The sequence below is a fragment of the Aythya fuligula genome, chromosome Z, assembly GCF_009819795.1.
Source record: "Aythya fuligula isolate bAytFul2 chromosome Z, bAytFul2.pri, whole genome shotgun sequence".
NCBI classification, from domain to species: domain Eukaryota; kingdom Metazoa; phylum Chordata; class Aves; order Anseriformes; family Anatidae; genus Aythya; species Aythya fuligula.
Window position 1 is genome coordinate 35,587,829 of NC_045593.1, and position 16,203 is coordinate 35,604,031.

The following is a 16,203-nucleotide window of genomic DNA, read 5'->3' on the forward strand; positions in this document are numbered from 1 at the left end:
CTATCTGATTGCACATATTACAGACACTGAAATGCAAAAGAAAGTGGGGGAAATTATATTACCGTGTACAAAGTAATAATAACTGTGCCTGCATGTCTTAATACCCTCTTGTCCCAGCAGTCCTGACTTTCTAGGCAGCCCACTTCTCCACATTAACAGTAGTCATTTGGAGAGCAGCAAACGTGCCATTAGAAGCACTTTTACAAGTGTATATTCATCCACCAATTAGCTTAATGTGGCCGCTTTCTGCATATTTTCTATCCAGGCTTGCACAAATCTTATTAATATTTCCCCCTAGCGCTTTGACAGATTACCTTGTCATTATGCATCCTGGAGCCTTTTAAACAATATGGGTAAACTACTGTTTGCGAGGTTAATGACAATTATCCCCTAATTACTGCGTAAGTCACTCAGTCCACTTTATCTCATAGGCAGGGTTCTGCTCTGTGTATCTGCCATTGTGTCACCGTAAATGAATCTTGTATAGCTATGTTTATCTGTCGTAGCCTTGTAAATTACACTGACAGAAGAATGAACAAATTACTGTGTCATCACTTAAATACAGCTTCTGATAAAAAAAAGTCCCACAAGTACAGCAGTTGAATTTTAGTCTGATCATGATTAGTATACACATATTTAATGTTTTAGGAGATATATTTAGAAGCGGATAGGACACAGTGTGGTGGCAGAAGGCTCTGAAGTGGTAAGCCTAATGGCGGTAAAACAGAAGAAATATAAAAATCTACAGTACTAGTAATTCTATAATCACCTCCTGAGCACTCTTCTGCTAATTTAACAGCTAATAGATGAGCCATCTATATTTTCCAAACAATCTCACGTTCAGTGCTGTGATGAATTCCGCAGTTTGCATTGTTTTTGACCACATCCACAAAGGATTTTTTTAGCTGAGAAATCCAAACACAAGGTGGAACAGGAACAGCATCCATAAAACCACAGACAATGCATTTCAGAACAATATCAAAGATTAATAATTTGGATTATGCCTGACCAGTTCTAGTGACTCCAAGAGGATGGATCAGTGCAAAAGCTGTAACAGAATCTGGCAGGCAGCACCTACATCAATGTATTGATTTTAGTAAAATAAATAAAGTAAAATAAATAAAATAAAATAAAATAAAATAAAATAAAATAAAATAAAATAAAATAAAATAAAATAAAATAAAATAGCACCTTGCCTACTGTTTTCTACAACACCTGCTTATTGGTCACTGTCTTGGTGTAATTACAGTTCTACAGAGTTAGAGTTCGAAAAATACCGAGTTCAATTCACTCTCTATGCATTGAGGTAGTTCTATTTCAGAAGGGGAAGACAGAATTGGCAAATTCCAATTCCCAACATGTTCCATTTTCTGAAGCGATTGCAAGTCACAGTTAAGAGAAGTCCACTGACTGGACAACATTGAGACCAGGTATGCCCTGCTTTGAGAAAGAAAATTGACTTGTTATGGACTTTGATCCTTCTTTCACCAAGGATAGCTCAATGACTTTATCAATAAGCACAAACACACAAACAGAGACAAATAAAACCATATAGATGCAAAATACATCTACATGAACAAATGTCCTGGCTGTGGTAAATAACAGCACACATTATAATGTAAAAAATAAAAATAAAAATCCACACATACCTGCTTTTTAAACAATGCTTTTTTTTTTTTTTTTTTTTTTTTTTTTTTTTTTTTTCCTGTGTGGGTCTTGGAGAGGTAACTGTTTAATAGCTCTAGGAACCCAAGTCCTAACTGTAAGACAGATGATACAGTTCCAATGCTGGCCTCTTCTTGGGTCAGAGAAAGCCTTTTATTTTGGTTTTGGATTGCCAGCAGTCACATTAATTGCAGGGAGTTAGCTTTGAGTGTGCTCCTTATTGTGAATCAAGCTACAAATTTCATTTCCTCAAGCTTGGTGCAGTCATAGCACATGAACTTTCTCTCACCACTGACTGGAGAAGAAACTGAATCGTCTCACTCTCCCTCAGACCTAACATTTAACTCTTAGAAAAAGGGTATTTCCCTGCTTGCCAGACAAGTGGATGATTCATGAAGTGTGATGCTCTTTTAGCTACTCATATGAAACTGTCTGCCATGCAGCTTACAGGAAAACCAATGTGTAATGATGAGTACGTCATCCCTGCATGCTGCAATAAGGCTACACAATAATGCATTTTAAAAGCTTTGGGGATATGCTTTATATATGCATATATTCTACATTCAGAAATTTTATAAGTTTTGATAGGATCCACATTCAGATATTTAAAATGTACTTGATTTTGGTATTTTACACACCTTCTGGTTTATCTTTCCATTTTCTAAGCACCCTAAATTATGTCAAACACCACCTTCTGACAAGAGCAGTACAAAAAAATGAAGTCAGGAGGATGACATGCAAATTGGAACAGAATTATGATTCCTGAAGAGGAACAATATTAGACTGCTTAAGCTGCCATGCAATAAAAAGGAAGTGTCAGAATTCTCCAAAAACTGGTGATTATTTACTGAACTTCAGCAGGTTACACCAACATTGAAAATCTTTTCAACATAGTAAAGTGTACTTTTTTTTTTTTTTTGCTGGATTATACTAGTGTCATATCCAGAAAGAACGGGCAAACTAAGATAGAACAAAATTACTGACATTACTGAAAATAATAGTGGTTTGTATACAACATAGGTGAGGACAGCACCTCTGACCATGCTCTTAATATAGGCTGGAAGAAAAAGCTGTAGTGAAATAGTAAGAAAATGTAACAGCCATCACTGCCAGGGATAACTGAAAAGACTGATCGATTTTGAGTAAGCACTACCTCAAGGGTTTTGGTCCCACTAGGATTGATCTTTGTGTCTGTCCTGTGTTCAGTCAATGCAACTTTCAGCAGGATATCTACTGCAGAAATACATGGAAGTGCTGCAGTAACCTTCTACCCTCCCTCCAAGTATGTTATTTTTTCTCTAAGCTGAAGGAGAAGGAAACCCAGTGTGGCTGATGGCAAAGTGCTAGGCAACAGATGATTTTAAATGCTTAAGAACACAGAACACTGTCATTGTTGTGTACAATACTATTTGAAAAAATACATTTCTAAACCATTCATATTTCTCTTCGAGCCTGGAGTTCCTTTGGCTTCTGACCTTGGCATAGAAACTCTGCATAACAGAAATGTACTGACAAATGTCTAACAGGTATGTTGGTATTGTAAGGATTAATACTTGTCTTCTAAGAAGGCAAAAACAGGCCCTAAGTACAACATTAACCTTTAAGTTCATTTCCTAAAAGAAACAAGGCTGGCTGCTTCTGGGGAAAAATGTGGGTTGGTTAAAATGATGTTTTCAACAACAAAAACCTGTAAAAATAACAGAATGAAATTGGGTGATAGCTAAGAAACTAGGTAGGAGAAATACAGTTATGCAATCTAGTTAGAATGAACAACAATAACAACAAAAAAATTATATATCAAAAAATCCATCTACTTGGCAATTTTATTTTTGAACAGTCTGGGTTTTATCAGCTTTCTTCAAACAATCTCTAGAGACAGTGAGTTACTTGCACAGAACTCTATTAATTAAGCAATATTATTTACATAGGTATTATTCATCTTTTCCAGAGATCTTTTAAATTTAAATGGAAGTATGTACCTTTGATCTAAACTTGATTCAAAAAGCTAAGTGATAATGTTGTATGGACACAGATCAGCAGGTGGTAAAGGTTGATGTAAGCAAGAAAATACTAAAAACTTGAAAATATATGTCGTGTTAACAAGACAGTTCAGTCTCAGCTTTACTTATAAGAGGAAATTCTGAAGAGGAACTTGAACATTTGGAATTATACTAAAAATATTATTTTTTTGTGTGTATCAATTCTTTATCATTTTCAGAGAATTTCTCACAGCATGGAGTTTTGTCAATGATTCTCAAATCTCAACAACAGTAGAGGACTAACAGAAACAAAATTTCCATGATCAATTCATGTCGAGAAAGACCCTGGAAGATATGATACATATCCACAATATGGACTGGACAGAAGAATGAGCAAGTGAATACTAAATATTGGAGATTAACAAGAGCCAATCATTGGTCTGACTCTTTATTTAGGAAAAAATCCTTTTTTTTTTTTTTCCAAACATAATGGAAGTTATGCTTGAGTAAATTCTTCAAGGTCTAGCTGTGCTGAAGCCTGTACAACCCCCCTCATTCTTCCAACCAAATAGCCTGGTATGGTTTGATGGACATAAGCATTTAAGTGAACTTAATTCATGTGCAAAAAGTCTTTATTATTTTCAGTTTGCAGCTTTGGAGTTATTGGTGTTATTGGTTACTGGTTCAGAACTAGAGGTGCAAAATGACCTAAACACTTGGAAAGTCAAATTCAGCAGTTAAACTATACATATTCTCAGGATTTAAAGATGGACCTAAACATCAAACAGAAATTTCATAAACTACAAACATTTGCTAGCTGAAGAGAAAACCAATCTTTTAACATTTTATGATATTTTATCCTTTTCATATTGTGATCTCAGAGATAAGAGGTGGAGGTAGACAACCCAGTGAATATGGAAGGGAATTGAAGCTTTATTACTAGATTCCTAGTGGCTGTGGCTAGTGTGCCACTTCATATGTATTCTGGACAAATCATGATCCTTCCATGTCTTGGATTATTGTATTTAAAATGGACATGGACAGCATTTCCCCTTAATTCATGATGTTATACTGAAAAGCCCACCACAGATTTTGAAATGCTGAATTTGATGGAGCCCTAAATATCTGTATATTTGAAAAAAGGCTTACTGTGAACTTGACCTGGCTTTATGAATATTTAAAGAACTCTGTCCTGCAATAAGGTTTTATAGGAATTGAACTATGAAAGAACTGGAAAGAAAAGACAGACTTTGAAAGCAGTCATCTAGAGGGTTCCAGCAAAATTCACACTCCTTTTTTTTTTTTTTTTTTTTTTTTATCACGGAGGACAGCAAGACATGTTTGGAAGGATTCACTTCTACGATATGTAGATAAGTAAGCCATGATCAGTCAAGGAATGTCTTTTCTAATTCACACTCTTGGAGAGCAAACTTTATCACACTACATTGTGATTGTTTCATTCATGCTTATTATGTTCAGAACTTCCCAAGTGAAATAGTTCTCAAATAAAAATACCAATCCCACTTTCCCAAATGGATACCAATAAACACTAGATTGTTAGTAACACAGTAAACTTTGAAGAAAATAGCAGTGCTCATACTTACAAGTTTCTTATAACTTTACAAGACGCCCTAGGGGTGTCAGCGGACAGACGTAGGGGACAAACCACTTAATAGAGAAGAGACTCCCCTGAATACAACTATTTGTTGCAAAGCAAATAAAATGAATTATTTTAATAAAAAGAGAGCAGTAAGAATAGCTTAGCAAAATGCTAGCAAAAAGTAACTTTTAATGTTTGGGCACATCCTCAATGCTTAGAAATGGCATCCAAAGTTGGTTCAAGTGTGGGTGATAAAACAGATTTAGAGCTGCCTTTTAACTTTCACTTTTTAATAATAAAAAAATCAATACATTGAAGATTACAAACCTCTTAGTTTTGATTTTGTATACCAAAAGCAAAAGACTGACTAAGTTATGGTAGTGTATGAAACTCCTCAGGCCACAGACACGATGATGCAGATATTTTATACCCTATTTATTTATGGCATTCTACTGAGATGCCAAAATAAATTATTAAGATAAAATTAATGGTCTTTTTTTTTTTTTTAAATATATATTTTTTTCCCATGTATATGTCTTATTTGGAAATGCAATTCTGAGTATACATTCCTAACTCCAGAAATTTAACAGATTAACAGCTCAGACCCCAAATTAATCATAAATGCCTATTTCAAAATAAAACAAGGACTAGTCTGGACAGCAACATGCATACAAACAAAATAGTCGTATAGGGCTAAATTCACTCTGAATTACACTACGGAGTGAAGGGGAATTCTATCATGGTGTAGAAAAGAAATGACCAAGCATATTTCAGCAATCACAGATTCTCTCACCCATCCCTCAGTGATGGCAATGTCTGGAATGAAACTGTTTAAACAGTTTTGTGAAGGAAGCAAGACTCTGTTTCATTGTTCATAGAAAGACCAACTGAGCCTGCGTCAATCTCAATAATAACACAGATGATCTTGTACAGATAGGCCATATTCCTTGTCTTGAAAAAGACAAGTGGGAACTGAAGCCAGAAAGTCAGTAACAGTTTTGCCCACACAGGACAGTAAGGTCAAACCTGTAGAGGGGTCTGTAAAACTCATAGTAACTGGAGTTATAATTTGTAACTGTAAATAGACTTATCATCTATAAGTTATTAAAAACATACCTGTATGTATTGCAGTTCTTTTAGCAAGTAGCTTGCTGCCAAATAATTAAGAATGCAGCATTAGTGTTATGTAATCAACTCCTGGATATGTTTCTTCTATATTTTTTCTTAAGTGAACTACAGAGTAATTCATTTGATTTGGTGGAGCTAAACAGGCAAGGTTACCTATAATGTGGTGGTCTCAATCCACATGAGCTTGAAAGAAGGGACCACACCTTCCATTAATCAAATCAGATTACTATGCTTGATTCACCATAGGAACATCACAGCAGTGTGAGCATGTTTAAACAATTATAATGTGGTACAAACATAGCAGCAAGGACACAGCAAACAGGAGCAGCAGTAGGTCAGAACATGCAGTATTGCAATGTCTTACACCTGCATTTTTACTGATTTAAAGGAGTGAAAAACTGAATTTACACTCACACAAAGGTACTATAGTTTCTACATAACTTGAGTCACCTTTTACAGGAGACGCAGTATTATTAGGTTAAAGCAAAGTTGCCTTGTTCTTAAAAAGCAGTTCCAGGGTATAAAGTAACACAAGGAGAGAAAAAGTAAAGCAGCAGATTCACAGCAGGAGGACAGGTGAAGTTTGGAAAGAAATGGTGAAAACTACATGTAAGAGTTATGAGAGAGAATAAAGCAGGAGTGTAGTCCTTCTGTCACTGCCATGTTCACCCACCTCTTTTCCTATTTTTTAATGAGAGTGGTGAGAGCTGTGGCTATAGCACATCCACCCATAGCATAACCATCCATAAAGTGAACACTGACTGGGCCAGTGCCAGAAAGTAAAAGCAGCATTCACTTAGTATTTTTAAGCACTTTGTTTCTACATAGTCCTCTACGAAAAATCGATTTCCATAAAGCTCCATTTTCATCTGAAGGTACTGATGATGCCATAAACCACAAGAGTTTCTCCCCTTAAACCTTGTAGTGGAATTTCAGATTCACCACAAGAAGACTAGCCAGTGCTCAAGGAATATAGGCATATACTGCAAAGTATATTGTTAGGTCAGGCTCTGTATCAGAGATCAATAAACCCAGATGACAGTGGACAGCTTCAAAATAATTACAGGAGTATGCATACACACACAAACATTTCACACATTTTATCTACACTTCCCAGAGAATTCTACATATTATGTAAAGTTCTTTGATCTTTACCTTACTACCTTGTAGAGACAAAATCTCTAGAGAATGATGCTGAAGCAGAATTCCCTAGCAGAACTGCAGAAAACTTTGATGGACTTGGCACTCTCTGATTATTTATTTATTTATTTATTTATTTATTTTTGTGGGATATCCAAGGCATTGTTGTAGTGCTCTTCTGTCATTTATCTATGTTGGATTTTGTGTTGTGCTTGACTTGACTGCTATTATATTTGGACTGAAGTAAGAGAAACAGTTTTCTTTTGCTGCACAGGACTTTCAAAGAAGAATGAACTAATTGACAAAAAAGGGAGAAAGAAAGGGGGTGGGATATGCCATGTTCTAGAGAAACTTCAGAGAAAATATAACTGAGTCACATAGACTCCATAAATTTTAAAATTATTTGGTATCTGTATAATTTTAGCATAAGATGAATCAATTTCATTTTTGGTCTGAGCAGAATAATTACCACATTTAAAAAGATCCCTAAAACTGCTGAAGACCTTACACTCTAATGACTCCTTCCACTACTCCTGATCAGCACACATAAGCTGCTGTCTTAGTTTCAGAAATATACTTTTCAAAATCTGTGATAAAGCTTCAGTGATGCAGGACTAAGAAGTACGTAAGTGTCCCCTGATCTCAGGTGCAAGTGCTTGTCAGGAATGCAGATGCTGGTGACATGTGCCTCACTGGGGACTGAGCGCTCCACTGGTTCAATAAGGCTACAAAAGTGCAACAGGCCTTGATGTCAGTTACACGGTTTTACATACCTACCATGTCAGTTGTTCTCAACCTCCCTGGGAATTTATTCAGATATAAGTGTTCAGCCCATAACAATGTCTTCTATCTGCCAGAAAGCTAGAAAAATCCCCACCTTTTATGAACCTGCCGTGCATGACTGCTGGTGTTTTACATGTTGTGAGCAGAAGGAGAGAGAGAGGAGACAGAGAAAGGGACTGCAGGAAAGAAGTAGGGGAGAGAAGGGGAGCAGAGAAAGAGTGAGAGAGGCAGAAAGAATGAGAGTAAGTGAGAGAAAGAGGGAGAGAGAAGGGGAAGGGGAAGACTCCTAGAGAATTTCTGTTTCACCTGCATTTTATATATTTATAGGAAGAAATCCTACATACATATATACACCACATGTCCAAAAGCTATTTCAAAGTGGCTGGAAGTATAGAACAATAACTTTCTCTGAGCCATGGTGCTGAACACATCACTTCCTTTTCTCTTTTATTTAAAAGGTCTTATATTAAAAAATTAAAATTCAGCCTTGCATATATGCAATTATTTTAACTTAGATGAACAGCCAATGCAACTAACTGCTGATGCAAAACTGCTCATGTTAGTTATGCTTATGCAGCCAGGGCCCAAATTAGTTAATTTCTAGAAGCAGATATACACATACAGACTGCAGTCAGGAGGAGGTGTAAACTCTGTAAATATGGAGATTAGATATCTGTATACTTTGCCGACTGAGGCTGGGTATCAATACAGTAAAATCCTAATTGTACTGGTGACACTCTAAGCCCTCTTGCATTCTGTCACTCACTGATAAAACAATACAGAGAGTTTTTACAATGCTGCAGTCTTTCCTTTTTCTCTATGCTTTTCTAATTCTGATGATATTGTCAGAAACAGAGACTATCAAAGTGAATTCAAAATTCAAAATATCCAAAATCGTATCTTCCATCACTGACTCTTTGTCCAGATGCCTAGATGCTATCAGAGCTGAAACAATGAGAAATTCAAACATATCATTCCTGCTATTATTATTCACAACAGAAAGATAAATAAAAGACATTTTTTCAAAATTTTAAAAATTCTTCAAAAAAATTTAACTAATAGCTGTAAAAAAACACTGTCCTCATGCAAGCAATCACCTCAAATTGTGCAATAATTAAGATGTAATGCATAATTTTGAAAACACTTCACAAAATTTCTCAGAAAACCACACAATACTTACCATATCTATACAAACAGCATGCTAGTACTGCAGGAATCTTGACTGCTTAGCAATGCAATAGGAATCAAATCTCTGGTATTGGCTTTCATGCATATGCTATAAGACCTAATATGGAAAGAGGGTAGTAACCATAAATGCCATCTGAAATTCTTACCATAGCCAGTAAGGCTATGTGCCAATCGAGACCGTAGTTAAAAATACATACCATTTTGAAAGAAGAGAATTAGCAATGTACTGCCAAAATGATGGAGTAAGAAGAAATCTACTCTGGCTTTTGTCCATTTTTTGTCAGGAGGAGACGTCCTTTTTATCAAGAGTAAATGGAAGGAGTATGGAAGGTCTGAGAGAGACACAAAGGCTACTCTTTGTGTCTACTTCTGTTAGAAAGCTAACATGTTGGGCATGTGTTTTAGAAAACTCTGAAGTTTGAATTCATAAAACCATAGAATTATACAATGATTTGGGGTGGGACCTTAATGATCATCTAATTACAACCACCTGCCATGGGCAGGGACACCTCCCACCAGACCACGTTGCTCAAAGCACAATCCAACCTGGCCTTTAACACATCCAAGGATGGGGCATCCACAGCTTCTCTGGGCAACCTGTTCTAGTGCCTCATCACTCTCTGAGCAAACAATTTCTTCCTTCATCCAAACTTACCCTCTTTTAGTTAAAAGCCACTTGCCCTTGTCATATCACTCCAATCCCTGACAAAGTGTCCCTCCCTGGCTTTCCTGTAGGCCCCCTTTTGGTACTGGAATGCTGCTCTAAGGTCAGCCCTTCTGCAGGTCTTCCCTTCTTCAGGCTGAACAACCTCAACTCCCTCAGCCAGTCTTCACAGGAGAGGTGCTTCAGCCCTCTGGTCATCCTCATGGACCTCCTCTGGACTTGCTCCAACACATCCATGTCCTTCTTGTTGGGTTCCCCTACAGCAAAACACAGTACTCCAGGTCGGTTCTTACAAGAGCGGAGTAGACAGGGAGACTCAGCTTCCTTGAGCAACTGATTCTTTTAATGCGGCCCCAGACACAGTAGGCAATTCACAGGAATATATTTTTCCTGGTGGTGTATATTTGGTCATCAGTTATATACATGCATACAAAGCAAACTATCTTTTCTCTGCAGGCAAGGCTGAGATCCCCTTGAAAGAGTAACCCTTGAGATCCATTATTTCAGTGGTGCACATGATTCATAGGCATTACCTGCATGTTTTGTGTATACATGTTTTATGTATATGTCAATAGAAAACAAAAACACAACTACACATATAACCTTTTGTGAGTTCCTTCAACATTTTTTCCTTTAATGACTTTTTTTTTGTTTGTTTGTTTTTTCTTTTGCAAGCTCTAAGACACATCTTGATCTTTCAAACCAAAAGTTTATTCAAAAATTTTGGCCCATAACCATAGTATAAGTGATACTAGTAAGAAAACTAGTAAGATAGATACTAGTAAGAAAGGTTTGGCATTCTTCTTCCTTGCAGTGATACTAGTAAGAAAGGTTTGGCATTCTTCTTCCTTGCAGTGATGGTTCATGTCTGATAGAGAGAATAATGGGTCGTGATGGGCAGAACATAATTTTGCTTTCACTGTTTCATTTAAATACTCTGAAGCAGGTTGACAAAAAAAAAAAAAAAAAAAAAAGCAAAATTATGAGGTGTGTGGTACTTCTAATAATTTTATAACCCACCATGTATTACTGTGGATTGATTTATAAGTTTTTTTTGTTTTTTTTTTTTTTTTTTCTAAAAATCCCATTTTTTTTTAAATAGTAAATACATAAGTTAAAAATAGATTCTTATGATGTGATCAAACTAGATAAAGTTTTCTCCCTTAATATTTAATTTTTTAAATCTTATTTATTTAGTAAGTTGCTTGGTAACTTGCCATCCTTTCGTAAGCATGGCATTTGTATTAGTTTCAATCAGAGAAGCAATAGATTTCTGTGCAAGTACAAGCAGAAAACTAGAACTTCAAGTTACATATTAAACACTTCATGCTTAATTTAAAACAATAGATTTTGTCTTTTATTCTGGACCTCAATTAAGTTTTAAAAAATATGTTAGAAAATTTTCAGATAATTAAAATGCATATGAACTTTGCCCTGTCCACATTAATAACACATCAGAAGTAAATACAGCTGTATTCAGCCAGGACCATTAATGTCTATAAATGGTAAGAACAGGTAAGAAATTCCCTGTATCCCTTGAATCCCGGAAATTCTTTGGTATCCACTGTTTCTTCTACTATCTGTCTTGAAAAGAATTTCACCAAATATGGCTAAATGAACCTATTTCCTTTCTTTCATAAAGCAAGTTAATGAGAATGACTAAACACGATATTGGAAGATAGGTCTCCCTGCAACAGTTGGTCTCTTGCTGTATCTAGGATATGTTTCAAATGTCTCATTTTTCTGATAATTTACTATTTGTGATGCAGCATAAATAAAATTAAAAAAAAAAAAACACACAAACCACAAACAACTAGTAAATGACACAAAAATTGGTATCAAATGGAGTTCGTCATTTATGTGGTGAATGATTTATAGATATGTTAGGGGGATACCCAGGATATAGTTCTCTGCGTTGACATAAAATGCAGTTTTATTTAGTACAGAACCTTTCAAACAAGCTGTATCCTAAAATGCTGCACAGACTTATATCCTAGTGTTACACTGATATTGTAAATAACAGCAGATGGAGAAATTAAGAGGCACAGGTAAAAAGAATGTTTTCAGCTGAGACCTGAAAAGAAATAGAGACACCAACAAAGCACAGACTATATTCAAGAGCAGAAGGTAGAGAGCAAAAAGAGCATGTATGAGCTATGACAAGAAACCTGTGTTGGGAGATACAGGAAGTTAGCTGCTAATGAGCTGATCCAGCATAGAATGGGCTAGGGTTACAATAGCCAAATTTTGCCACCACCTGTGAAAATCTGAAGTCTCTACTGAATTAAACAAAAAGACGTGTGAGTATCAAAAGGTAGAGTTTGGCTTTCTCATTTGATTCATACTAGTATAAACTGTGAACAATTCTATCATTTTCAAAGGATTTCAAATAATATTTTTTGAGTGTAACTGGATATAAAATCTGACTTTTGTGAATCAATTTACTTGAGCAAAAATATGTTATGTTTTGGTTTTTGCCTTTTTTTTCCTTTTAATAATATTTAGGAACAATCATATATTTAATCTGTGTCATATTCTGACAGGAATGCTAAATGAACCACAGAAGAAGCTTGGTTAATTTGGTCATAGTTTTTTCTAAGCACATAAAACAATTAAAAGCAATGCTACTTGCTGGAACAGGTTGGCATAAAAATCATTTAATAAATCTGACTGAAAAGTTCCCTGCCCTTAAGAGCAAATAGTGTAAAAGCTAAATTTTCAGGTACAGACAGTGTGAGAAACACACTGCTTCACAAAACTGTCACAGATTCTCACAAAAATTACCAGAATCTGGCAATAGGTAGAATTTCAAGTTCTAAATTAAGTGGATGCTAACAGGGGCTTAATTAAGAAGATACAGAGAAGGCTTTCCTAGGTTTAGGGGTTTTATTATGATGTTTAAAACCACACCCTTCTTAGCTCATAGACAGCAATGCTTTTGAAAGAAATTTCAAGTTATTTCAAGGCTCACAATATGTTGCTATGGTGCATGGTGCTGAAGAGAATAAGGTAATGGGCTCTCTATTTAATGTGATTAGAGCTATTATTGACATAATGCCAGGAAGACGCAAAACCATTAGCATTACACTACAGCTCACTTCAGTCACTACTCAGATTTAGCATTTGATCCACAATTTTAATTTTGCTCTGCTCTATTCAGGGCTGCATTACACAAAATGCATAATTAAAAGCTGCTGTGATTCTCTCTACTTCTCAAATTAAAAACATAGCAAACATTTGTAGTTCTAATCCACTAGAAATTAATAAATCAAACATTGTCTTTTATCCTCATTCCTCAGTGCAATTCAGGATGCATGTTGGGAATATTTTACCATGCAACAGAGAAAGCTACTCTAAGAGCCACTGCTCGACAGGAAAGAACAGTCTCTAAAGCCTGTACTGTATTGCAGCAAGAACCTGGAAGACTGATAGCCTTGTGATTCCTGAAGTTATACTGGGATCTGCTTCTCATTGCCATCACTCTGTAAATCCCTTAAATTTATTTTCATTTATTAGCTTTTTCAGTCAATAGAAAAGAGTAGAGCTATGGGTGGTTTATATTTTGCAAAATCATGCCCCTTTTGGGTTTAGATTTTGCAAGCAAAACACAGGAGCAGTGGTGATCCAAAACAAAGATAATAATTGGCTCACACTGCAGATCAGCCCAATGATCGTAGTTCATCATTTTCCCTTTTCATACAGATGGGCCTCCTAACTAGACATAAGGCACACTGTACCTGCTCCCTGAAGTCTATCAATGCTTCCCAATGTTGTAGTCAAATCATTTCACTATGAACTGTGCAGGCATAACTAACTTGTTAGGAAGTTAGAATCATTCATCTCAGCTTGCTAGAACTGCATGCCAAATGAAACAGCATTCACATTTTCTCTGCTTATTCCTTTCCCAGATCTTTCAACGAATAGTAGACATGGGTGACGTTTTTGTAAGATGCCTTTCATTTTTACTATAAAGTTAAATGTTGACAGTGCACATGGCATCAGAAAAAGTTCTAAAACTTTCAGTCATCCAGTGAAAAAATATGTAACACAGACAGTGCAAATTACATTTATGCATCTTTTTGTCATTTGAGTGGCAAAAAAAAAAAAAAAAAAAAAAAAAGTGTGTCAGTAGAAATAGGATTCAGGCACAACATCATATTTTACATTCCCAGTAATAACTTTTAGCAGTGGCTCAAAAGTTCTTGCATCATACAGTAGAAAAGTGTTGAATCCTAAAGTTTTAGATAAAAATTACAGATTTCAAATGTGCACATGTATAAAGACAAGTACAAAGAGTATAAGAATATATTAGCATCTGGATTTTTGTATAAACAAAATAAAGCTAATTCAACAGCAACTAATTAAGAATTCAAGAGTATGCTTAAAACTATATTTTTAACTGCTCTTCAGTGCTAAGAATTGTATTAATGCTTATCACTGCTTGATTACTCAAGCAACCCAATTGCTGCTGCTACACCTTTCATTCTAAAGACACCTTAAAACCTGCATAATAGATGATTGTACTACTTTGTTACAAACCAACATCTGAAGTCTGAAGCAGGTCTTCGAATCTGAGATCTCTTAAGCAACTATATGATTTGCTTCAGCTGCAGATTCTCCCTCATTTTTCAGCAATGGAAGATAGACACTGACCTAATGCTGCTAAACATATGCAGTGTGTTGATTGTCTTGCTATCTGGTAGAGCAGAAATATAGATCTTTCCACCTCACCCCTCATAATCATCACAGCTGTAGAGTATGTTATTTTTGTAAAATATTTTTTTTTTCCTAAAATATTTTCTAAAATAAAAGCTTGGTTTAAACTTTGTTGCTGTTTTTACCTCCAATCTAACTGAACATTCTCATGAACTGAAAACTACTTTACTGAAATATTTTTCCCTAGCACATGAATATGTTTCATGCTCAGTGCTGATAGGATCCAAGCTGGCTTAGTGTTATTAGCTAGTATATTTTTAAAGAGAGTCAGATCTCAGTTTTTGCAGGTCTTCAATAATCCTCCTGAAGCTCCACTGTACCAAATCACAATCACAAACAATTTTGTATTGTGAAGATGTGATTCAGAAGTAAATAAAAATATAAACCTAAATACATATATAGAGTTAATATTATGACAGGAAGAATTTTGTTCATGAAAAATATCTAACATGATATGCATAATTAATTCAAATACATATTAGAAACCTAAGAGAAGCAATCATTTAAGACACACCTCATCAATATTTACATACCGTTAGCTATTAAGTTTCTAGGAAGAGTTCTTAAGACACGGTCATGTGTTTTGCTAAAGATCTTAATGAGTAATGATATGCTAAAAACACTAGGGTTCAAATCTGGCCTTAGTGAAGCCAATAAAAACAAGTGAAAACCCTTGGACCAGCCTTGGTTTAGCACAGAAGAGCAAGTTTGAACATCAGCCATTCCTGAGTCCAGGCCTAAATACATGCTTTTCTACTGTGTGCACAAACCATGTGCACTTTTTTCTGCTGGGTGATAGGGATGATGTTTGTTTGGTCTGAGCCAAGTACTAGAGAACATATATGGCAATTTTGCATGGGCCAAAGTAGGGAGAAAAAGCATGTCTGGGACCCTGCCTAAAAGGGTTCAAATCAAATGTACTCATGTCTGAGCAAAGTCACCATGCTTTCACCTGCTGTTGTGTGTCCAATCAAAAGAGACAATGCTTCAGAGCTTTTGTTTTCATAATGCCAAGCACAAGCATAATCTATTAACACACACTTTATAGAAATGCTTCCACATTAAAGGTGGAAACATACACTATTTTCACTGGATTTAAACACCAGAACTTTCTGTACTTTAATCAATGAAAACCTAATCTGATTTAGTTTTCTATCTCTCGTTATTCAACAGTACTCAAATTGTTTTCAATTTTCAGCTTATATTCTGGAAAAATATTAGTATTTTCAAACTATTTTTTCCAAACTTAAAAGGGACTGCCACAGGTTTCATACTGCAATTTTGATTGCAATATTCCCTATGAAGAGACTGCCAGGCTTCATAAATATAGAAATCTTTTG

General features: G+C 35.6%; 1 protein-coding gene across 8 annotated transcripts in view; it reads right to left on the reverse strand.

Annotated features, from left to right (window-relative positions):
- Positions 1 to 16,203, reverse strand: part of BNC2 (basonuclin 2) — a 381,020-nt gene that overhangs the window by 68,062 nt on the left and 296,755 nt on the right. The window contains exon 1 of one of the 8 annotated variants that reach the window (XM_032205571.1): positions 9,476 to 9,534. The exons of the other annotated variants lie outside the window; for them this stretch is intronic. Within the exon in view, the coding sequence (XP_032061462.1) occupies positions 9,476 to 9,478 (3 nt within the window). The 5' untranslated portion in view covers positions 9,479 to 9,534. Of the gene's footprint in view, positions 1 to 9,475; positions 9,535 to 16,203 lie in introns of those variants that run through there. 8 annotated transcript variants of the gene reach the window in all.